Source organism: Heteronotia binoei, chromosome 1 (assembly GCF_032191835.1).
Source record: "Heteronotia binoei isolate CCM8104 ecotype False Entrance Well chromosome 1, APGP_CSIRO_Hbin_v1, whole genome shotgun sequence".
Taxonomy (NCBI): domain Eukaryota; kingdom Metazoa; phylum Chordata; class Lepidosauria; order Squamata; family Gekkonidae; genus Heteronotia; species Heteronotia binoei.
In genome coordinates this window covers 29409565-29435532 of record NC_083223.1, presented here as the reverse complement: position 1 = coordinate 29435532, position 25968 = coordinate 29409565, and the positions used below count along the sequence as shown (strand labels likewise).

At 46.1% G+C, this 25968-nt stretch overlaps 1 protein-coding gene across 2 annotated transcripts in view; it reads left to right on the top strand.

Moving 5' to 3' along the window:
- Positions 1-25968, top strand: part of ETF1 (eukaryotic translation termination factor 1) — a 79478-nt gene that overhangs the window by 25758 nt on the left and 27752 nt on the right. For both annotated transcript variants that reach the window (XM_060232860.1, XM_060232869.1), the window contains exons 3-4: positions 12470-12645; positions 12728-12867. In XM_060232860.1, coding sequence (XP_060088843.1) covers positions 12470-12645; positions 12728-12867 — 316 coding nt within the window. The remainder of the gene's footprint in view (positions 1-12469; positions 12646-12727; positions 12868-25968) is intronic.

Genomic DNA, 25968 nt, shown 5'->3' with positions numbered 1-25968 from the left:
AATGTACCGCTTATGCCAAAGGTAGTAGCGTGGTGGCACTGGTTCTGCTTGAGGACATGGCTCTGCCTATGGGGGAGAGGCTCCTGCAGCTGCCCTACAAATTTGGGGACTCTCCCTCAAACTCTCTGGTCCCCAGAGCCAGTTTTCCTACTGTTATTATATAATAATAATAATAATAATAATAATAATAATAATAATAATACTTTTTATTTATATCCCGCCCTCCCCGCAAAGCAGGCTCAGGGCGGCTCACAACACATAAATACAATGTACAGTAAAACCATATACAATAATTACAATTTCGATTATAAAATCATCCTTAAAATCATTAAAACTTGCATTAAGATTAACATTATGGTGCTATAGTTATTACAGTGGGGAAAAGTGACTGCTTTTTTCCCCATCACTGGGAGAAATGGGCCTTTTGGGTGCCCCTAGAATGGGAACTCCTGATCCAATCTTTTTGGAATTTTGGGGTTCTGTGGGGGAGAGGCCCCATGCAGCTGCCCTGCAAGTTTTAGGGCTCTCCCTCAAACCCCTGCTCCCCAGAGTCAGAGTCAGTTTTCCCACTGTTATTATAGTGGGAAAAGTGACTGATTGCTTTTTTTACCACCACTGGGATAAATGAACCTTGTTGGGAGCCCCTAGAATGGGAATCCCTGGTCCAATCTTTTTGGGACTTAGGGGTTCTATAGGGGAGAGGCCCCTGCAGCTGCCCTGAAATTTTGGGACCTCTACCTTGAACCTCCTCTCCACCAGCCACCTTTCATTATACCCTGTGTTGCCATTGACTTCAGTGGCCCATAGGGGTATAATAGGGCCCTATATTCAGGAATAGCCAAATTTCTCCCAAATCAGATTCAGCTACTGAAGCTGCTATTAGGAGATATGATTTCTCCCCCCTCCCCCGATTTTCTAGCCCTGAATACCCCCAAATCCAAATTTTCTGGAATTTTTTTTATCAGGCACACCTAATTGTTACCAAATTTTAATCACGTTAAAATTTGCTACATTCACATGCCCTGAGCCCTAGTTTTCAGCTCATAGTGTTCAGTTATTGAAGCCAGGTGAAGATTCAGAATCTTCTGAATATTTGATGTTACCCAAATATCAGTTTCTAGAGCAGCAAAACTACAGAACACTGAAAGTTAATCTGAATCTTGATTAAGGCAGTACAAGTCTAATAACTGTCCCATAGATTGCATTTTCTCCTGCTTGTACTGTTTACTGATTTAACCAGCAGATGGCAGCAGTGTGTCGCACAATGACTATGTGTAAAAACTTAAATTTAAGCAAATGAGCAAGCTGCCGCTAGCATCCATGTGATTTGTGGTTACTGAACAGTTAATGAAACTGTCTTGGATCCAGTGTAGGATTTCTTCTGATGGAAAGTGGGGAGTGATTTTTGGCAGTTCCCCCTTCTTGCCATAGACTGCTGAATCCCCTCTCATGCTGCTATTAGAGAGGAAGGTGAAGAAATCCACTGATGGGAAAGCTCTTTGATTGGCAAATATTTTGTGTGAGATCCACCCTGATGTAATTGGCTTTTGTCTGAAGGATCCCAAACTAGTAGCATGGTTTTAAGTTGTATTATGTCTAAATGTGAATTCCATACAGGATTATTTCAGGTGAACTATGGATGTGGAATTTCTGAATTACAAACGGACAAATTACCAGCCCCAGAAGATGTTTAAACTTCTCTTTGGGAATTGAGTGACACTAATGGCTCATTACCATTTGATGTCATGTGTATTATCTATCGTACTGCAAAATATGCTTCGACGCTCTGCAGTATGTGCTTGTGTTGGTTTGGTTGTACAGGCAGGGAGAGAAGTTTTAGAATGATGAATAAACAGGCACAGATAGCATGTCTTGCTTATTGATACTTGCATAGTATATCTGACACACTTCAATCAGCTACTCATTTCCATATTGTAAGAGTATAAACTATTCTACAGCTGCTAGAATTTATCTCCGGTATTCGGGATGGGCACAGACCCAAACACTGAACTAAAATCCGGTCTGGATTTTACCTTGCTCCAGGCTCGGAGAACTTGGTTTGAAATCACATGTTCAAACCAGGAAGTCTCCAAGCTTTCTGCCTGGCTCGGAAGCTTTTGTACACTCTCAGCAAAGCAACTCCACCCCTGGTATTTTGCACCTAAAATATCCACTTTTCCATTGTATTTTGTGCCTAAAAAATCCACTTTATTGTATTTTGCGCCTAAAATAGCCACTTTTCCAGCTGTCGGGACCAATAGTGACAATCGGAAGCTGACAGGCAAGTCTCATTTCCAATTACAGGCATCGATCTGACTTCCTCAGGATGGGAGGGGGGATGTATATAATCACTGGAGGCGCATTCCTGTCCTCTGTTTGTGTTGGGTTTTTGAGAGTTCTGTTCTCCTTGCACACAAAAGAATATCTTTTGGTGGACTGAAGTGGGGGGGGAATTACTGGGGTGGGTGGAGAAACCTATGGAATCTCCTGGCTTGTATCCAAACTGCCTGAGGAAAAGCATCATCGCTCTCTTTTTTCTCCTTTCCTTGCATTAAGAGCTACATTTTTCTCCCCCCCCCCATTATTTTTTTTTTGCTGTGAGTGAGAAACGTGGATAGATTTCTGAACTTTTAAAACAGGTTTTTTATTTAAGTTCTGAAAACTGCCTTTTTCTCTGCATTTCCCTCCCCCCCTTTTCTTTGCTGTGAGGAGTTGGAAACGTGGATAGATTTCTGCTTTCTGTCCCTTCAAAAAGCACCCCCTTTTCTTCCTGGGTTGCTTCAGTCTCTGCCTGGGGGGGCTTCCTCTCCTACCCCACTCAGACACCCAAGCTTCCTATAGACTTCTGGGGGGCTTGGCTTAACTGCTTCTTCCTCTGCTTTGGGTCCACTTTCTGGCTCCTTCACTAAGCACCTTTTCTTCCTAGATTGCTTCAGTCTCTGCCTGGGGGGGGGGTCCATCTCTCCTACCCCACTCAGACACCCAAGCTTCCTACAGACTGCTGGGGGGCTTGGCTAACTGCCTCTTCCTCTGCTGTGGGTCCGCTTTCTGACTCCTTCAATAAGCACCCCCTTTTCCTGGATTGCTTCAGTCTCTGCTTGGAGGGGTTCTCTCTCTCCTACCCCACTCAGACACCCAAGCTTCCTACAGATGTCTGGGGGGCTTGGCTAACTGCCTCTTTCTCTGCTGTGGGTTCCTTTTGTGCTCCAAAAAAGTATCCTTTCTCCTCTGCCACATAAGCACCAATCCACCATTGTTGTCTTTCCCTGCATATTGTGATATAATTGTTCTGTCCCTACTACCAGTGTCTGACGTGCAGGGTCATGAAGGGGAGCAGAAGGGATCGTGGTCATGGATGCAGGCAGATGGGGAGACTGGCAAAAGTGAACATAGGTAGAAGGATAAGACCACCGTCTCCCGCACCAGTGGCCTCCTCCCCTAGTACCTTCCCCACATCAACTTTCACTGCAGCATCCACAGTGGTTGCCACTCAAGAGCTCCCACCAGTTCTGGATGGGCTACAGAGGCAAAGTATGAGTGGGAGTGGGGAAGCTGTCATCACTAGTGCTAAGGGTTGTGATGCTGGCCACAAAATGTCTTCCTGTTCTGTTCCCAGAGATTCCCGGTCAAGATCCCCTGCCTATTCCTCCAATCATTCAAGGGTCTGGGAAGCACTTGTGTCTGCAAAGTGCCCCAGTTATGGAAGTTCAGGCACAGCTCCAGTCTCCTGCATGGAAGTATTTCCACATTCCATCCAGTGATCCCTGTGTGGTAGAGTGCCAGGTATGCAAGGCACGTATTCATAGGGGACGAGACCCGTATCACTTAACCACTAGTATTCTACAGAAGCACTTGCATAGGTCACACCCCAGTTTGACATGACTGGAGAGTGGACTTCCAGAATCTGCTGCTGGGCATGGGCTGCACACTCCCAGTCAATGAAGAAAGGGGAGCAAGGGGGCGGGGCAGTACAACGGGATCTTCAGCCTCTGCCATGAGTTCCCTTAGGCAAGTCACCCTTCAAGAGGTCATGCTTCTGGGGTCCTCTCCATCACCAGGGCGGAAGATGAGGTCCAGGGCTCATGAGGCAATCACTCAGCAAATTGGTCAGATGATTGCGCTGGATGGTCAGCCTTTCTCTGTGGTGGAGGATGTGGGATTCTGGGGGCTTCTACAGTGCGTGGTCCCTTGGTACATCATCCCCTCCAGGAGGACCATGAGCTGGCGAGTGTTGCCTTCCATGTATCACTCCATGGTGCGGCTGGTCAAAGCAGAGCTAGCCAAGGCACGAGGGCGAACCGTCCACCTGACAGCGGACCTTTGGCGCAACCACCACCATGACTACCTTACCACACTGATGGCAACCGGAGGAGTTCCGGCATGACCAGGGGGCCATGCCCCAAGCAGGGACAGGGACGCTTCCATCTGACTACAAGGCTGTGCTCCTCCATGCTCAGGGTATGGATATGGAGCATATAGCAGTGAATATCGCAACAGCCCTTCGAAGTAGCCTGAGGGAGTGGTTTGGAGGGAAAGGGATCATCCATGGTTTCTGGTCACAGATGGTGGCCCAAACATGCGTAAGGCCGCCAAAGAAGCCAAACTCAAAAACATTGTATAGCAAACAAGCTTCACCTAGTGGTGAGGGATGCCCTGGGGCTGGGAAGCAATGTTGGGACTGGGGTGGGAGCCACTGAGATCAAATCCCTACTAGAAAACTGTCGGCGCTTGGCAGAGCACTTCTTGAGAAGCCTCAGGGCTTCACAGCTGCTGAGAGAGAGGCAGGGTGATGTGGATGAGACAGAACATGTCCTCCTCCAGGACATTGGGACCCGGTGGAACTCCACTTATGCCATAATTGCCCATTTGGTGGGGCAAGAGTGTAGTGCAGGATGTCCTGTCCTCCGTATCCATCCAGGAGGGGAAGGGTAAGCTGAGTATCAGCTCCAATGACTGGCTCACCCTCTCCCAGAATGTGCGTGTCCTGAAACCATTTCTGGACACCACCAATGTGCTCTGTGCCCACACAGCCAGCCTGGGGCAAGTCATCCCCCTCATTCATGGGTTAGATTGGGCAAAGGAGTCTGTGCTGCAGCCAGGCCCTGAAGGAACGAAGGTTCTTCACCGAGTCAGGGCCCTGGTCGGCAGGTTACAGAAAGGCATTAAGGAGTGCTTGCACCCACTATTTGAAGTACAGTAGTTCAAGCTGGCATCCATGTGTGACCCCCGTATCAAAGGAAGTATTGCCCTCCAAAATATGCAGCTTCATCAGTGGAAGCATGAACTGTGCAACCAGGTGCGACAGTTCCAAAGCTGTCGCTTAGGCCAGAGACAACAGGTAGGTGAGAGATGCTGAGCAGGAGGAGGGTGCAGAGGTTGAGGATGAGGAGGAAGGGAGGCAGTTGGAGGAGGAGGGTGAGAAGGACAAAGAGGCAGGGGTGGTGAGGAGATGTGGGAATGGGAATCAGGAGTTCTGGTTGTCCGCTGTGAGGTGGGAGGTAGAGAGCACTGGTGTGGGTGCCAGAGATGCAATGGCAGAGGATTCTGCTGATGTGATGGCCAGTTCTTGGCTGAGCCTGCCAACTCAGACCCACTTGTCCTCTATGTCTTTGCCCATTCTCCACCATGGGAAAACCCTGGAAACTAAAAATGAATGTTGATAGATGCCATCTCTGACCCCTCTTTTCATTGTAGTCGCTGCCCAGGGTAAATGAAACAGAAACATCAGGGAACCATTTTGCTGGATGTGCTTCACATCATTCATGTTCTGGCATATACAAGACTTCTGATGATCCCAGGCGCTGTAATCGGCATGAGTCAGTCACTCCAGGTCCCCCTTCCAGCAGCACACACTCTCCACCTCAGCTGCAAGGCCACCACAACCAGGATGTGAGACTATGCTACTGGGTTGGTGGGCCTTGGGTCAAAGAACATGCTGGAAGCCATGAAACCTGTGCACCTCAAGGCCATCATCTGCTCACCCTTGCCCTCTTCCAGTCTGAGTCTGAACCACAGATGCCTCACCTTACCATACCTCCCAGTCTTTTCTCAAAAGACTGTTGGCCTCCAGCCTGACAACATCCATGCATGTCTGGCCTCATTGAGGGCACTGTTGATGTAGATCAGCATTCCATCTCAACAGTGGGACTTGGGAGTCTTTCCATCACACAGGGAGTCTGGTTGATTTGGTGTGGGTCCCCTCAGTGGAGGGACCTACACACTCCCTCAGCTAGTCCACCAGTGTCCCCTCCCACAGCTGTCAGTCCCAGTTGTCAGGCTTGGTTGTCTCTGTCACCTTCCCAGGTAGGATGGGAGGTTTGGCCCCAATCAGTCATGTCACCAGGCCTGGGTGACTGGTCCCAGGAAGACACAGCCACCCACAACCATGCGAATGGTCCCTGGGGAGCTACTCTGGGAGTTTGATGCCTGTAGCTTAACCAGGTCCACACTGTAGTGTTTCAAGCTGGCCCTGGACAAGTCTCCCAAAAATAGTTTCTTGGGGGGGTACCTTGCTTGGTGGCCTAGTCTGCTACTTGGACTCCCCCAAATCTGACATGCATGTAATGTGGGGCATGTGGAGGGTCACCCCAGGGAGGAACAGTGTTAGTTGAAGGCCTCTAGCTCACCTAGGTCAGTTTTTGTCACTCTTGAACCAGCGAAAGTGACATCCCATTGAAACATTTCATTGAGTGACTTTTTAGAAGTCTGTGACTCAGCCCCCCCAAAGCCCAATGTGGATCAAACTTTGTGGGCACATTGAGGAGAGTGATCTGGAGACATCCTGCCGTTTTGGAGCCTTGAGGCCCAGTGGGGGGGCTTTTTTATGAACCGGACAGATTAGCGAACCAGGGTATGGTTTGGTTCATGAACTGGTCCGGAGACCGGTCTGGTTGGGTTCATGAACTGAACTGGCATTTTCTGGTCTGTGCCCATCCCTATCAGGTATGTATTCATGTCTTCATAAGTTGCTATACTGATGAGAAATTTTAACAAGCACTCTTGTGGAATAATGGGGTGACGGTTATGAAACTGGTTAGCTTTGCAAGTAGTTAAAGCTGCATGCATTTTTACATTTGTTTCCTTTCCATTCAGCCAGCACATGCCTCTGCTAATTTATTATTTATTTATTTATTTATTTATTACTTTACATTTATATCCCGCCCTCTCCACAAGTGGACTCAGGGCGGCTTACAGTATCATAAAAACAATCAATTCCATAAAACATATAAAACCATAATACATTTATCAGTTTAAAACTATTAAAGCTGGGCAGCTTCATAGCTACTTCTCCCAGGTGGTCTAGTTGTATTAAGGTGGTTCATGTTTGCAAAGCCTAGAGGGTAGCAAGCATGCTGTGACTCATGCCCAGGTTGCGAGTGTTACATACAGTGCTGTCCTAGTTGCATCTGCTCCCTCTCTGGGCCTCAGAGTGTCAAGGAGTCAGTGCATGCTTCCCCAGTGCTGCTGCTGTGTTTTACTTCAGAGGTTGAACGTCTTCATAGTGGTGTTCCTAGCTACCTGTGGCTTAGGGACATTTGTTACCACAAGCTAACTGCATGTAAGCCACCTGAATCTATCTGCATGTAAAGAGTAATGGTCCTCTTATCAGCCTGAATCCATACTCCCCTTTCAGGGCAAGGTGGTTGAAAAGGTTGTGAATGAGGAAACTGAGGGCATTTCTGGGTGAAACTGCCCTTGTGTCGCTTCAATCTGGATTCAGGGCTAAAACAGTACTACTGATCTTGGCTGGTGATCTGTAGCTATACCTGGATAAGGGACTCCATTGTCATTGAAACTGTTAGATCTAGCAGCAGCATTTGGTATGATTGACTACAGTGCTCTAGTAGATCATCTACAGTCAGCATTTGGGAGTAAAATAGATATCCTTCCATTTGCCTTTTTCTGTTCCCCTGTTAGGGGACACTTAACTGAGTAAATCTTCCTGGATCCAAATATGCATACCTCATAGGTATAGTAAACCCCCCCCTCCCCCGAGGCCCAAAATGAATTTTAATGAAAACCAGCTCTATACAAGTTTCAAGTTGCAGTGAGGTTAAATTGGGGAGGGGGGGCTGTATCCAGTAATGGATTTCACAGAGCACAATGTTCCTGGCTGCCCTTCTTGCTTGAAGCTACTGAGCCCTCTGAAGATTGGTTCCTGAGAGTCAGCTGACCCACAGGAATAGCAGAGGGAGCAGAAATCACAACCCTCTTTTCTGCCAGTAAAGTGGCAGGTTTTGTTGGAGGAACTGCATGATCGGATTATATGTTTTGTTATGTCTGTAGCCTGTGAGTTCAGTGTGCTAAAAGCATCAAGATACTACAAAAAAAGTTAAGAACCTAGTAATAAGTGGCATATCTTCTACCCAAATGAGAAACACAAAAGAACCATGTAGGAACTAACTTGGGTTCTTAGAAATCTGACCATTATGTTGTAAAGTTTGTAACTTATGAAAGCCAGTGATAGCATGATTTGTGAGCAAAGGAATATTTAGGTAGTTTGGATACCCATTATGTGATTTCTTTAATTTCCTTTTTCACATTATTTTTGGCTCCCTCAATATGAGGACTGTATGATTAGATATATTCAAAAGTAAAACTCTGCAAATCTACCTTGCCTGTTTCCAAGTGTCTTTCCCCCATGGTTTCTTTTTTAGTGCTATAAAAACTTGAATGAAAATAATTCCTTTGTAAACTGTAGTCATAGAACAGTAAAATTGAAGATGTATTTCTGCACCTAGAGGGTGGTCCTATCTTCCTAACAGTATATGGGGCCCTTTTTTCTTGAGGATTACTACTTGACTGTACGTTAATATACATGAAGCTACCTTACATGGATTTAGACCACTGATCCATCAGGGGCACTAATGTCTACTGTCTTGCACATCTCCTACTACCAGATCTGTTTAGCTGGAGAAGCTATGTTGGATCAGGCCAGTGGCCATCCAGTCCAACACTCTGTGTCATACAGTGACAGAAAAAAACCAGGTGCCATCAGGAGGTCCATCAGTGGACTTAGACCACTGATCCATCAAGGACACTAATGCCTACTGTCTTGCACATCTCCTACTGCCAGATCTGTTTAGCTGGAGATGCTGGGGATTGAACCTGGGGCCTTAGGCATGCCAGGCAGGTACTTGGCCATTAAGAACATAAGAGAAGCTATGTTGGATCAGGCCAGTGGCCCATCCAGTCCAACACTCTGTATCATACAGTGACAGAAAAAACCCAGCTGCCATCAGGAGGTCCATCAGTGGGGCCAGGACACTAGCCATCACTTGCTCCAGACAGAGAGTTCCAACAATACACTGTAGCGAATACAGGGTTGCCACTTTCTGGAAAGTCAGGGAAATGGAAATTGATCAGGGAAAGTCAAGGAAATCGGTCTGTAGTCAGGGAAATTGTGATTAAAATATATTCAAGCAGTGGATTTTTGACCTGCTGCTGCAAGAGCATGATCTGTTCCTGTGGCAACTGGAATAGAGAAGTAGCAGAATGCAAGTAAAACTTAATGATGCCCTTTCCCCAACTCCATCTTTTTCTCAACTCCACTCCCAGCAATCAGCCTAATGTGTTTGTTGAGCTCTGTCCCTGCATGATTTCCAAGGTCTGCCTGTAGCATTTGCAAAGCAAGGCTTGTTTAAATGTATAGCAATATACAAACTTTAAACATCTGTTTTCATCCCTATTTGTTAGTACTGCATTTAACCTACATATAAAAATAAGCATGTTTTTGGGTCATGCTTGAGTATGGAATGGATATTTTGTCTCCTGCTAAAACCCATCACAGACCCAAATGAGTTTTGCCGCTGTTGGATTTCACAAACAACTAGCACTTTCTGCTCTGCACCATGCAAAGTAAATTTTGGAAATGTGGTTGCTTTTTCCTGCTGGAGTTTACAGAAAACCAGCCCTCTCACCCTCTTTCCTGACTTCTCCCATGCATAAGGGTTGCAAATGAGGGTGTCTGCTTCTCTAGATTGCAGAAACTCCACCTCCTTTCTTGCTGCTGATCTGCTCATTACACTTTCTGGAACCACTTTCCTACTTGTTAGCATTCAGAGTTTACTTGAATTGAAGTTTGTATCTTGGTGTAATTTTTGGTTCAATTGCAAAACAGATGTCACTGCAGTTAATGTTGAAAGAAGCTAATATTAAATCTCTTATTTTGACAACTACTTATGCAGAGACTTGTGTAGTTGTAGCATGGAACATTTCCTTAAGCCTTGCATTAATGCAACATGACCTATTCATTTTTTAACTTTTGGTTCTATTTGAATGGTGGTCAGAGAAATTGACAAATGTTGGTCAGGGAAATGAAAAATAAAATTTTAGTGGCAACCCTGTAATAGCTACTGATGGACCTCTGCTCCATATGTTTATCCAATTCCCTCTTGAAGTTGTCTATGCTTGCAGCCACTGCCACTTCTTGTGGCAGTGAATTCCGTGTGTTAATCACCCTTTGGGTGAAGAAGTACTTCCTTTTATCCATTCTAACCCGACTGCTCAGCAATTTCATTGAGTGTCCATGGGTTTTTGTATTGTGAGAAAGTACTTCTCTCTCTGCCTTTTACTGCTTGGTCATCTTAAGAGCCCCAGTATGTGGACAGTATGAGGAACCTTATCAAAAGCCTTACTGAACTCAAGATAAACGATGTCTACAGCACTTTCTCAAAAAAAGAGATCAGGTTAGTCTGAAATGACTTGTTCTTGAGAAACACATGCTGGCTCTTAGTAATCACAGCCATTCTTTCTAAATGTTCCAGGACTGATGGTTTGATGATTTGTTCTAAAACTTTTCTAGGTATAGACGTCAAGCTTATGGGTCGGTAGTTACCTGGATCCTCCTTTTTCCCCTTCTTAAAGATGGGGTCAACATTCGCCCTCCTCCAGTCTTCTGGCACCTCTCCTGTTCTCCAAGAAGTCTCAAAAATAATAGCCAGAGGCTCAGAAATTACATCCTCAAGCTGTTTTAGAACCCTTGGATGCAGTTCATCTGGCCCTGAGGACTTAGTTTCATTTAAAGAAACTAGGTGTTCATGTGCTACCCCTATGGTGATCCTAGGTTGGAACTCCATACCCTCATTATGTGTTCTGTTTTTGCCACGTTGAGCACTGTTTCCCTCAGAAGAGAAGACTGAGGAAAAGTAGGAATTGAGCAGTTCATCCCTCTTTTCATTACCTGTTAACAATTTCACTTTCCTGCCCTCACAATGGGCGTACCATGTCCTTGCTCTTTTTCTTACTCTGAACATAAGAAAAGAACCTGGTTTTTTTGTTTTTAGCATCTTTGGCTAGCCTAAGCTCATACTGAGCTTTAGCTTTCCTAACTTTTTCTCTGCAAGCACTGGTGATGTGTTTATATTGATCCTTGGTTATAAGGCCCTCCTTCCAATTCCTAAAGGAGTCTTTTTTTATTTCTCGAATCTTTAGAGAGCTATTTATGGAGCCAACTCAGCTTCTTTAGGCTTTTTCCATTTTTTCTTCTCATAGGAATTGTGTGTGATTGCGCTTTCAGTATTTCGCTTTTAAGAAACTTCCACCCCTCTTGAACCCCCTTCTTCCTAGGTATTTCTGACCATGGGATTTTACCCAGCATAGTTCTAAGTTTGTCAAAGTCAGCCTTTCTGAAGTCCAACCTATAAGTCTGACTACATATAGCTTTTCCCTTCCCTAAGACTGTAAATTCCAAAATCATATAGTCACTACTTTCCAGGGTGCCCACTGTTTCCACTTCTTCAATCAATTCTTCCTTGTTGGAGAGAATAAAATTCAAGATTGCAGATCCCCTTGTTTCCTTCTTCACTTTCTGGAAAAGGAAGTTGTCAGCGGGACAAGTCAGGAATCTATTTGACTTTTCATTTTTAGCAGAGTTGGACTTCTAGCAGATGTCCGGGTAATTGAAATCTCCCATGATCATTGTGTCCCTTCTCTTGGAGAACTTTGCATTCTGTTGTAGGAGTATCTAATCCAAGTCCTCTGCCTTGCTTGGTGGTCTATAGCAGACCCCCACCATAATATCACTGTTGTTTATTACTTTTTTATTTTTACCCAGAGACTCTCAACTGAGCTGTCATGCTCAGATTCACATATTTCCTCACAAGTATATACCTCCTTCACATATACTGCTATGCCTCCACCCTTTCTCATTTGTCTGTCCCTTTTAAATAAGTTGTACCCCTGAATCCTAATATTCCAGTTGTGTCATTCAGCCATTAATATCAAATGGTGAGGGACACATAATGCAGTATCCTAATGTATGCAGAGGGTTACTAGTTTGGCCCTTAGACATTCTTTGGCCTGAGACGTGTCAAAAGGGATATATAAGGGAGGGGGGAATAACAACTTAAAATTAAAGGAGCCCCTGACGGTGTGGCATAGATTTGAGATACATGTTCTCATGCATGCTTGAGTTTATATGGAGTGTGAATTTGCATGCCTAACCTAGTTTCTTTTTCTTCCCCCTTAGCAATGGCACCAGCATGATATCACTGATCATTCCCCCCAAAGACCAGATTTCACGAGTGGCAAAAATGTTAGCTGATGAGTTTGGTACAGCATCCAACATTAAGTCTCGAGTGAATCGCCTTTCAGTCCTTGGCGCCATTACATCTGTACAGCAACGACTAAAACTTTATAACAAAGGTAAAGGTTCTGCTGCTTACATTTTGTGTAATTTGACACATCCTTCAGCATCATCTAAGGTTGCAACCTATGTTCTTTACAGTACCTCCAAATGGTCTGGTTGTTTACTGTGGAACAATTGTGACGGAAGAAGGAAAAGAGAAGAAAGTGAACATTGACTTTGAACCTTTCAAGCCAATAAATACATCCTTGTATTTGTGTGATAATAAATTCCATACAGAGGTAAGAAGCATTCTGCATTTTTGTCCAAATTGTAGCTACTATGTAATGTTGCTCATTTAATCGATAGCTTACTGTTTTACTCAGTTTCCATCACAATATAATCAGATGTTAATTGCACGTGCACAACATTACATACAATCTTTTATTCGTACTTGCATGCCAAGGATATTGAGCCACTGTCAAGCATGCACAATTGGTCCTCCTCTGAAGGCTGATTCAGCGGAAAGTTTTTTTGTTGACACAAACACAGAATCCCCCACTTTGAAATCCCACACGGGCACATGGGATTTATCATATTGTTTTTTATAAGCTTCCCTGGCCAGTTCTAGATTCTCTTGGATTCCTTTCCAGCTTCCCTCCAGTTTGCCCCACCATTGTTCGAAGGAGGTGGAGTCTCGGGCCCGCTCTCCCCCCGGCAACAATGGGACAGGCTTGCCTTCGTATCCATTCACAATCTGAAATGGGGAAGTTTTGGTTGAGCTATGCACACTGTTGTTGTAACCATATTCGGCAAACGGCAAGAGGTCCACCCAATTAGATTGTTGGTGGTATACATAACACCGTAAATACTGTTCTAAAAGCGCATTCACCCGTTCCGTATGTCCGTCCGTCTGTGAATGGTACGCTAAGCTCAACCCCTGTTCTATACCCATCAGTTTGCAAAACTCCTGCCAGAAGTTGGCAACGAACTGTGGGCCTCTGTCACTAATGATCTTATCGGGGAATGAGTGGAGTTTCACAATATGGTGGAAGAACAAATAAGCTAGCCTCTTAGCGGTTGGCAGTTGCGCACAAGGAATGAAGTGCACCTGTTTGGAAAAGGTGTCCACTACTATCAGAATTACGGTCTTCCGCTGCGAGACTGGTAGTTCGACTATGAAATCCATTGACACTACGGACCAAGGAAGTATAGCTGTTTCTAGAGGCTTCAGCAACCCAGGGGGCTTTCCCCCTCTTCTCTTAGCCATTAAGCAAATAGGGCAAGAAGCCACAAACTCAGAAACGTACTTTTTCATAGAGGGCCACCAGAACTGCCTGTTAATTAGGTGCAGTGTCTTCACATACCCAAAGTGCCCGGCCAACTTGTTGGAATGGCAAAATTGCAGGACCTCTGAGCAGAGGCTCTTAGGGACATATAGTTTGCCTTCTTTATACCAAAACCCATCCTCCCCCTTTTGAACTTCACCCGGCCGGTCTTCCCCTTGCTTTTCGGTCTCGGTGGCTAGCCGTTTCCCCCCACACACTTCTCTGTCTGCGGATTCTGCCTTGATTTGGACCGTGTGGTTACCATGGCGGCTACTTGGGAGGGGGAGATCAGGGAGTCCACTACCTTCTCCTTCTGGCTATTGTGCTGAGGGAAGCGCGAAGGGGCGTATGCTAAGAATTTTTTTGTCCCCGGGATGTGCTTCAGTACCAAATCGAATTTGGAGAAGAACCCCGCCCACCTAATTTGCTTCTCGGTAAATTTATGGTGGCCGGTGAGTGCCTCCAAATTTTTGTGGTCAGTCCAAATTTCAAATGGCAGCTTGGTGCCTGCTAGCCAGGACCTCCATGTTTTTAAAGCATAGGTCCCTGCAAAAGCCTCTTTATCCCACACCGACCAATTTCTCTGCTCCTGAGAAAATTTCTTAGAAATATAGGCACAGGGTTTCAGCCTCCCCTCCTCGTCCCTTTGCATGAGGATGGCTCTGACAGCGACATCAGAAGCGTCACATTGCACAATGAAAGGCTTTAATTCATTGGGGTGATTCAAGACTGGCTCGCTTGTGAACAGCCTTTTAAGCTTATTGAACGCTTCTTGACATTTAGGCGTCCAATTTAGCTTTGATCCTGTTTTTTTGAAATCTGGACCCTTCCCCCTTGTCTTCAATAATTCAGTGAGGGGCAATATTATTTGAGCGAACCCCGGTATGAAGGTACGGTAGAAATTTGTGACCCCGAGGAATGATTGGAGCTGTCTACGTGTCCTCGGGGGAGCCCAATCTAGAACCGCCTGAACCTTACTCGGGTCCATGGCCAGTCCCTGCCCAGACACCCTGAAACCCAAGTAATCAAGTTCAGTTTTGTGGAACTTGCATTTAGACAACTTAACATACAACTTGTGCTTTAGCAGTGTGCTGAGGACTTCCCTCACTAGCTTCACATGTGATTGGAGGTCTTGAGAATAGATAATTATGTCATCCAGGTACAACACCACCTCCTTAAACAAATATTCTCTCAGCACTTCATTGATAAATTTCATAAACACTCCCGGCACTCCTTGCAACCCCAATGGCATCACTAGGTACTGAAATTGTCCCATTGGTGTATTGAACGCCATTTTCCACTCGTCCCCCTCTTTGATGCGCACCCTGAAGTACGTGTCTCTCAAATCCAATTTAGTAAAGATCTTCCCCTCCGACACTGTACTGAGTAAGTCCTTGATGAGGGGTATTGGATATGCATTAGAAGTGGAAATCCCATTGATCCCGCGAAAATCAGCACAAAGTCTAAGCAAGCCATTTTTCTTTTTCCTAAAGAGGACAGGGGCTGCGTGGGGGGCCGTGGCGGGTCGTATGAAGCCTCTCTTCAGGTTCTTATCTAGGAACTTCCTCAGTTCCACTTTTTCAGCCCACCCCATTGAGTACAGCTTTGCCTTGGGCAGGGTTTGCCCCGGGATCAGTTCAATAGCACAGTCCGTGTCCCTATGGGGCGGGAGTTCATTAGCTCCCTGTTCACTGAACACCCCCCTTAAGTCTTAATATGCCTTAGGGATCGTCTGGACTTCCTCCATTGTCAGGCAAACCTTCTCATTTCTGGGCAGCAGACTGGGGCCCCATTCCTTATTCCAATGATGGGCTTGGCACCTCGTATCATTGAACTCTATTGTCTGGTCCCCCCAGCAGATGTCTGGCTCGTTCTTTGCCAGCCACCCCACTCCTAAAACTACATCATAAGAGAAAGATGGGGCTATAACAAAAGCCTCCTGGTCCCAGTGGTCTTTAATGCCCACTGGCACTAATTGAGTCTCTAACACGCATGGCTCTCCCCTCATCACTGACCCATCCATTTGCTCGAATTCGATGGCATGCGGAAAAGCCATTGTGGGAAGCCCCAACGCGTCCACCAGTTTAGGGGTGATTATGTCCCTCGTGCGCACCAAGTCAATCAAGGCTTTCACCTGTATGAACCTCTTGAGTCTGCTGTTTTACAAAATCACTGGTACAAAATATAGTGACCCCGTTACTCTCACCCTGAGTGGTGCCGGTTCGTTGGCAACCTGCTGATTAGCACCATTTAGAGCAGGTTGTCCTCGTTTCCCGCCGGCTCGTCCTCCCAGGACATCTCACTCAGCTCATCAATGACGATGAGCTGCACCGAGCTCGTGGCCACGCTGCTCTTCGCCGCATCCTTAGGGCGGCTGGTCTGCTTCTTTGGAGTTGGAGTGCTTGTCTTGGTGGTGGTTGACGCTGGCCTAGGGGGGTTAGGGCAGCCGCTGGCCAGGTGGTTCGGGTCCCCGCAACGGAAACACTTACGAATCGCCGAGGACTTTCCTGCTCCTCCCCCCACCTGGGTCTTCTTTGCCTTCCGTCTTCACCCATGGTTTCTGGTCACAGCCCGTCTTGCCGCTCTGCTGCTGGCACTGCATGGCCACTCTCTTTATGTTGGTCTCTACCTCTCCCGCCAGCTGTATCCACCCCACCAGGGTGGTTGGCCTCGCTTGCTGCAGGGCTCGATCCAGAACACTCGTATTCAGCCCCCGGGTGAAATGTTCCATCTTCATCAGCTCACTCCACCCCCTCACTTTAGCTGCGTTGGTGCGGAACTCAGCCGCGTACTCACAGATCGACTTAGAGCCTTGTTGTATGTCCCTTGGGGCGGCCAGCGCGTGGGTCTCCTGTAGGGGGTCCCTTACTGGGCCAGTAATGCTTGGAGGAAGGTGGCCACATTGTCCATTCTGGGCCCATGGCCTTGTACAAACTCACGTACCATTGCTTAGCGGCTCCCTTCAGCTTCGATCCCAGGTAGTCCACACGGCTAAATTCGTCAGGGAAGGTGTTTCCACAATAATGCATGTAGCTATTGGCCTGGATTGTGAAGTACTCCACCTCTTCAGGGTCCCCATCGAAGGTGGCCTCCAACTCCCTCCCTCGGCCGCGCTCTCAAGGGGCCCAGGGTGCCACCAGTTGCGCCTGGGGCAGTATTGCTGAGGGTCTAGCTGCAGGCGGTTGCGGGGCTCTTCTCAAGTCAGTCATCCTCAGAATATAGTCGACTTGCCTATTGAATTCTCCGGCCATCATGGTGGTTATCACTTGCATCTCATCCCACAACCCTTTGGCGACCTCTTTGACTTTCTTTCTTGCCATCGACCGGAATTCTCGAGCAATCTCGTCTTCCTCCTCCCCTGGGCCCATTATTTCATGGGTCCCAGCCACTTCCACCTCTGCCAAAGGTGGATCGATTTCCGTGCAGGTCACTACTGCGCTCCGTTCCTCTCCAGGCTCGGCCGCCTCGCCTGCTCCTGTGGCCATCTTCACCTGGCGCATGTGCCTGCTTAGGATGGCATCTCTGCGTGCCGGTGCCTCGTCCATCGTGGTGGTAGAGGTGCGCAGTTGCCACTGGCGCAGGGTAACCGAGAGTTGTTGAATATAGAGAGGGGAGCCCTTTCCAGCAACTCTCCAGGCGTCTAGCACATGCCACAGTAGTGTTGGTGCTCTCGCCCTTTCTTCAGGTTCTGGAAGTTCACTGCTCACTGGAATCTTTTCAGCCATCCGGTTACAAAGTTGCCAGGGCTGTTAAACTTCTTATAGGATCACTCTCAAAATGTCAAGCAGGCGGTTTCAATGACGAGTCAGGTTTGATACAAAACTACGTTTATTCATAGACCGATACTTTCAGTGTAACAGATTCTTGAGAGTGATGCTAAAGATACATCGATACAATAATTTAAGGCATACTTCAAAAGGATTCCAAAAGGTGGGGGTGAGGGATGCGCTCTCACACATAAATGATTATAAATGTCAACATTCTCATAGCGTTATCAGGACTCTGTCCTTGCTTTCCCCAGATGTGCCACACTCCCTAACAGGAATGTATGGGACTCTTAAGTTAGTTTCGTTTCTCTCTATTTCTACTTTGCAAGCAATAAAGTAAGAAGGGGGAGGGGGAAAGAATAACAGAGTTAATAGACCTTGGTCCTCCATGATATTTCATAGGCCAGCTTTATGGAGGACCCTAAAACAATTAATTACCAATAGAATTCTACCATGCTTGACAGCCACATCATTTACTTGCTATCCAAGGACTGGATCTAAGGCCACCACTTGTCATGACTTGAAGTACCCTTCTAGTGGTTTCCTGATCTGACTGGTTCCTCAGATAATTTCTGTTGATTCTTCTCTCTGCCACAGCTCTTTGTGTCTGAGAGCATGAACAAGAATACCCAAGTGGGTGTCAAGCTCTGATAGTCCCAATAACGATATCCTTTGTTTACTTCAAATAGATTGATTTATTAAGGCCTAGAGATGCTTACAAGACAGGTAATTGAAAGAACTGAAGAATCAAACCTTATACAGAGGTATATAATAGGGGTTCATAATTGTTACTACTTTGGCGGGCATTTCTACCTTAAGGGTCAAATGTTACCATAATAAACAACAAAGGAGAAAGAACCACATATCAAAGAGATAAGGACTTTGAATGCACCAGAGCATTCCTTCTCACACTCATAGGACAAAACAGTATTTTGTGAGAATCTAAACACTCCCTTGCCAGATGGCTATGGCTATTATGTAATAAATACCAAATATCAGCTTCTAAGGGAAAGATATATGCAAGAGCTTGACATACTGCCCCCCTCAGATGATCCCTTGGGGCGTCTGGGGGAAATGTTTATAAAATTGTTCGATTAACAGCGGAGCTTTTAAATCCGTCTCGACTATCCATTCATTGTGTGAAGGTGGGAAGTACTTCTGACTAAATAATACAGCCCCCCCTGTTTCAATTTAGCATCCAGGATCTCTCCCACTAAACATTTTAGGCAGTTCTAATTCCACAGTCACTTTATCACCCTTTTTATTTTAAAAGACCCCACATATTTGTAAGTTTTCTGGACGGATGATGCAACGGTAAGTTCTTTGTGGACAGAAACATGGTGTCACCCACTTTAAAATCCCAGGTGGGGGGAATGATGCTTGTCATAGTGTTTTTTATAAGTCTCTTTGGTGGCATCTAGATTCTCTTGTATTGCCACCCAGGCTTCACTCCGTTTAGCCCACCACTGTTCAAAGGTGAAGGGAGAAATTCCTGTTCTCCCCCCAGCAGGAGAGGGAATTATTTCCCTTCATACCCATTCACTACCCAGAAAGAAGTTGCTTTTGTAGAACTGTGCACACTATTATTGTAACCATACTCAGCAAACGGCAGAAACTCCACCCAATTAGACTGCTGATGATTTACAAAACACCGCAGCGCATTCATTTGTTCTGTCTGCCCTTCTGTCTGGGGATGGTAGGCTGAGCTTAGCCCCTGCTCAATATTAATCAATTTGCAAAACTCCCACCAGAAGTTGGCAATGAACTGAACTCCAGGGTCACTAATTAACTTATTGGGAAATGAGTGGAATTTCACCACGTCTGGGAAAAACAATTGTGCTAGTTTCTTACCTGTGGGTATTTTCGAACAAGGAATGAAATGAGCTTGTTTGGAAAAGGTGTCCACTACTACTAATATCACCATTTTCCCTTGGAAGGGGGATAACTCAACTATAAAGTCCAGGGAGACTACCGACCATGATCGGCTAGCCGTTTCCAGGGGTTGCAACAGTCCCGGAGGTTTTCTCCCTCTTCGTTTAGCCATTACACAAATTGGGCAAGAGGCCACGTTCTCAGAAATGTCCTTCTTCATGAACGACCTCCAAAATTGTCGATTTATTAAATGTGGTGTTTTGACATACCCAAAATGACCAGTAGTCTTATTATCATGGCAGTTTTGTAAAATTTCTTTGCGCAACCTCTCCGGAACATGCAGTTTCTCGTCCTTGTACCAAAACCCCTCTTCTCCTCGGCATACTTACGTGGGTCGGCTCTCGCCTTTGTCTGCCGCTTTTAGCCTTTCCCCCCAATGTTCCTCCGCTTGTAAACAGGGTTTCTGAGATCTCTTAATTACAGCCCCTCCGAGGTGGGAAGGAGAGATCAACGAATCTATTACTTCTTTTTGGCTATTGTGCTGTGGGAGTCGGGAGAGCGCATCTGCTAAGAAGTTGGGAGAGCCAGTGATGTGTTTCAGTTTGAAATCAAACTTGGCAAAGAAGCCTGCCCACCGAATTTGTTTCTCAGTTAATTTCCTTCGGCCTGTCAGGACTTCTAAATTCTTGTGATCAGTCCATATTTCAAATGGGACTCTGGCTCCTTCAAACCAAGAAAGCCAGATTTCTAGGGCGCATTTAACTGCAAACCCCTCTTTGTCCAATACCAACTAGTTACACTGTTCAGCGGAGAATTTGCAGGAGATATAGGCACACAGTGTTAGGTTCCTCCCTTCATCCATTTGCATTAGAATTCCCCCCACGGCCACATCACTAGCATCCACATTGTACCACAAAGGGTTTTAATTCATTGGGGTGTACTAATATCGGTTCACTAGTGAACAACCTCTTTAACTTTTCTAATGCTCTTTGGCACTCATCAGTCCAAGTGAGTTTTGCCCCAGGTTTTTTTGCATCAGGATCCTTCCCTTTTCTTTTTAGCAAGTCTGTCAGGGGTAGCATGGTATGGGCCCCTGGATAAAATTACGATAAAAGTTCGCAAATCCGATAAAAGATTGTAATTGTTTTTGTGGTTTGGGGGGCTGCCAGTCTAAAACCGCTTGTACCTTGGTCAGGTCCATCAACAATCCCTTCCCCAACACCCGGTAGCCCAAATAATCTAGTTCCACTTTACGGAACTCTCATTTCAAAAGTTTAGCAAATAGTTTGTGGTCGTAGAGTGTTTTCAACACTTCTCTCATTAATTTCATGTGTGTTTGCATATCATTCGAATAAATAATTATGTCATCCAGGTAAACTACAACCCCTTTGTACAGATATTTCCTGAGCACCTCATTTATGAAATTCATAAAGACCCCGGGAGTGCCTTGTAATCCAAATGGCATCACTGAGTATTCAAATTGGCCAAGGGGGGTGTTGAATGCCGTATTCCATTCACCTCCCTCTTTTATGTGTACTCGGAAGTAGGCATCCCTCAAATCTAATTTGGTGAAGATTTTCCCTTGGGACACTGTATTCAACAAGTCCTTTATGAGTGGGATCAGGTAGGCATTTGATGCCAAAATCGCGCTAATCCCCCTAAAGTCAGTACAAAGTCTCAGCCTCCCCCCCCCCCATCCTTTTTCTTGTGGAACAACACTGGCGCGGCGTGAGGGGCCGTAGCTGGGCGGATAAACCCTGTGGCTAAATTCTTATCCAAAAATTTCTGAAATTCTCTTTTCTTCGCTCAGGTAGATTTTGGCTCTAGGCAGGCTTTGCCCCGGGACCAGCTCTATGGCACAATTGGTGTCTCAGTGGAGAGGTAGCTCATTGGCTTCTTCTTTGCTAAACACCGCCATAAGATCTCTGTACTCTTTAAGTATGGATCTCACTTCTTCTATAGTTAGGCATCATTTCTCATTCACCGGGGGTGGATCGGGGGCCCAGTTGCTTCTCCACTTACGGCTATCACAGGCTGGGTCCCTAAAGTCTATGATTTGGTCTCCCCACCTTATGTTCGGTTCATGTTTAGCTAGCCAGCCTACTCCTAACACTAGGTCAAATGAGGATGAGGGGGCTACTACAAAAATCTCCATGTCCCAGTGGACCTCTATTCCTACTGGTACCAACTGGGTTTGCTCGGTGCAAGGTTCCCCCTCCATTATTGTCCCATCCATCTGCTCAAATTTGGTAGAGTGGTGTAGAGGGCTCTTGGCCAGTTCCAGAACCTCCACCATTTTGGGGGGCAATTATGTCTCTGGTGCACCCCAAGTCCAGCAAAGTCCTTACATGCATGAAGCGTTTCTGGGCAGAGTTCAATAAAGTTAGAGGGATGAAAAACAAAGTCCCCGTAATTCTCATCCTCAGGGGCGATGTTCAATTTCCAACCTGCTGCTCGGCGCCACTTAGTGCAGGTCATTCCTGTTTCCCGACAGCCCTTCTTCCCAGGATTCCTCTCTGGAGTCCAGCACTGCTATAACATCCTCGTCTCGCGGGGCAGCCGTGGCGATGCTGCCCCATCCTGATTCCTTCGAGCAGCCTTCTGCCTGCTTGGGTGCGCTGGTCTTCAGAGTAAGGGGGAGGTCTCGAGGTCTCTCTGGGCACTCATTCGCCATGTGGTTCACATCCCCACATCAGAAGCAACGTCGGGGCCCTGCGAGTTTTCGTTGCACCCCGCTTGGGTCCCTGTTTCTTCCTTTCTGGTTTTGCTCCGGACCGAGACTCATGTCCCCCCTTACCCCCTTGCTGCTGCTGTCGCTGGAGGGCGACATGCCACATGTTGATCTCCACTTCTCCTGCTAATTGGATCCACCCCACCAGCGAGGTCAGTTGAGCATGGTGTAGGGCCCGATCCAGTATGCTGGCGTTCAGCCCTCTCTGGAACTGCTCCATCATCAGTTCACTCCAACCGCGTACTTTGGCTGCATTGACCTGAAATTCCATGGTGTACTCTTTCACGGACCAGGTCCCTTGCTGCATATCATGCAATATGGCTAGAGCCCGAGTCTCTTGGATTAGGACACCTCGTAGGAATTCTTATACGGTGTCCAGTTCTGGACTGCGGCTCTCATAGAGGCTTACATACCATCTCTCGGCTGCTCCTTGTAGTTTCGACCCCAAATAATCCACCCATCTAAACTCATCGGGGAAGGTATACCCCCAGTAATACATGAAGCTGTTAGCTTGTATGGTGAAATATTCTACTTCTTTGGGGTCCCCGTCGGGGCAACTGGGGCTGCAGTAGCAGCTGTTGGGCTGGTGGCAGCTAGGGTGGTGGCGGCGGTCTACCTTGCAGGGCAAGTGGTCGCTGCAGGTCCAGTGCTTGGTTGATCTGGTGGCCGACCTCTTGTGTAAGGCACGTGTTGTTCACCCGCATTTCTTCCCTCAGGTTGTGTGCCATCTCCACCATCTCGAGCCTCATCAGATGGAGGAAGTCTCTCAAATCCACTCCATCTTCTTCTGCCTCATCATCAGGGATCGGGCTTGTCGCCTTCTCTTCTCTTCTCTTCCCTTCCATTACCCCCTCCTGCTCCTAGCTGGTCCTGGTTGTCCTCTGCTTCCCCTCGTAGTTGGAGGGGGGGTAGTTCCAGGACCACATCTCATCTGGCTGAGCCTGCATCCATTAAGGTGGTGGCCTCCAGTCCTTTGGGGTGATGAATAGTCGCTGGATGTGCAGTGGGGAACCCCTCCCAGCCTGTCTCCTCATGTCCATTATGTGCCACAGGGGTTGCTTTGGGATGGCTCCTGGTTCCCAGCCCCCGGTTTCTGGAGAGGCTGGTTGATCTGGAATCTGGCTGTTGTCCGTTGCTTCTTCCGCCATAGCGTTAAAAGTTACTGGATCTGGTTCAGTCCTAGTTCTTTCAAAATGTCAAGCTCCAATAGTCCCAATAACGATATCCTTTGTTTACTTCAAAAAGATTCATTTATTAAGACCTAGAGATGCTTACAAGACAGGTAACTGAAAGAACTGAAGAATCAAACCACATACAGAGGTATATAATAAGGCAGGGGTGGCCAACAGTAGTTCTCCAAATGTTTTTGCATACAACTCCCATCAGCCCCAACCAGCATGGCCAGTGGCTGGGGCTGATGGGAGTTGTAGGCAAAAAACATCTGGAGAGCTACTGTTGGCCACCCCTGTAATAGGGGTTTACAACAGTTACTATTTTGATGGGCACTTCAGGGTCAAATGTTACCATAATAAACAACAAAGGAGGAAGAACCACATATCAAAGAGATAAGGACTTTGAAGCTACCAGAGCATTCTTTCTCACACTCATGAGACAAAACAGTACTTCGTGAGAATCTAAACACTCCCTAGCCAAATGGCTATGGCTATTATGCAGTAAATACTAAAAATCAGCTTCTAAGGGAAAGATATATGCAGGAGCTTGACAGTGGGCTACATGGATTTTCCTGGTGTAACATGGCATTAGAAATTGGAATTCACTGCCTGTCCTCCAGGGTAAAGCCCATCATTATAAACAGGACACGTGATTTGAATTGTCATGTCTTTCAAGATCAAGCTTCAAAGACAAGATTTTCCAGGAAAAGCTGTAATGAAATGTAATCCTTAGCACAGATTGATTCTGGCATTCTGGCAAACCAACTCTTGAGTTACTGCCCCAGCCGCCTGTGCGTAGTGTAATATGGAACCTGCCAGATTATGATTCCCTGCCATAAAATAAATGAGTATTACCCTTAAGAGTATGCCATGAAAAAAGCTGTGTCCTAGGTCCCTTTCTTTGCATTCTGTTTTCCCACTTGCTGCTATCACCCCTGCTTTGAGCTCTCCTTGCCTGCATTTTCTTTAGCTGCCCCTTGTATTTGGAATGCCCTGGCTCTTTCTGTCCGTCACCATCTTCATGAAACATTTAAAGACTCATTTCTTTGCTCAGACTTTTCCCAGTTTTGTGTTTTAACTCCTTCCCTATTTTTATATTTCACGTCACTGTTAGATGGTGAGCCCGCAGGCAGTAATTGTCCCTTTTAATAATCTCTCAATGTGCATGGTTTGCTTTTAAAAATCACTTTGTATTTTAAAGAAAATGTGATAAATCACTGACCAAAGTAAAATTTCTTAAGATATCTTGATTTTTAAAACAGCATTTTCCAAAAATAGTTACTTTATTTGTAATACTCAAAAGGAACATTCACATAGGACCAGTTTGGTGTAGTGGTTAAGTGTGCATACTCTTATCTGGTAGAATTGGGTTTGATTCCCTACTCCTCCACTTGCAGCTGCTGGAATGGCCTTGAGTTAGCCATAGCTATCGCAAGAGTTTTCCTCGAAAGGGCAGCTGCTGTGAGAGCCCCTCAGCCCCACCCACCTCACAGGGTGTCTGTTGTGGGGGGAGAAGATATAGGCGTTTGTAAGGCTCTCTGAGTCTCTGTTTCAGAGAGAAGAGCAAGGTATAAATCTCCCGTCTTCATTTTGATCAGGGAACAATTTGGATGTGCTGGATTATTTTTCTGGATGACTGCTGGCTTTCTGGTTTAACTTATGGTTTTGGGTTAGGCAGCAGTTGCTAGGCCCCATGGGCATTTAAACCTGCATCTCCAGATCTGTGTGCAATGCACCCATTGTGTCAGACTGACTGCACCACACCATTGTGCTTGTTTGTGGTTCCTCACTAGTATTTCGCTTGTTTTTCTGATACATGGGGAATTTAACAAACTTGTTCTTAAGCAGCATGCAGCCCCTTGTGATTCTGAAGTATGCTAACATGGCTGCCCAAGTAGTGGATGCTTAGAAGCCTGTAACTGCTGAGATTGCCACAGACTTCGAACAGTGTTTCCGATGTTATATTGTCAAGCCCTGAGATTCTCAATAATGAAGTCCTTTGTTTTGTTTCAAATAGACTGATTTATTTAGGGATTCAAAGGTGCTCCAAGGAACATGGTCCTTGGAAATACTGAGATACCAGAGGTTACATGGTTACTATATAGGGTATCATAAACCATAACAAAAGGCTCTTTACTCAAATCTAAGGTTCAAAGGGTACAGCAGCAACTATCATTTTCACTACAAAAGCATTCTCACACTACATTGCAAACTGATAACGGGCCTGTGAATTTTAGGGAGTGCATCCTTTAGACACAGCAGGCCTTCCCCAGTAACATAAGCATTCTTCTGCCAAATGGTGAGGCGTATGTGGTTGCTAGGTTATAAATAATGGGGAAGGACCAGATTATTAACCTGATATTTGGTCAGCCATCTTATACTAAAATAACCAAGCTTGACATATACCCCTAACTGGAGCCCAGGGTGGGCAACAAGCACATAGTGCTGGCGTGCCAACTCTAGAGCTTTAATGACACATCTTTCTGCTACTTGTCTTACTTGCCTAAAGGCAATTCATGCTCATTAATTGGTC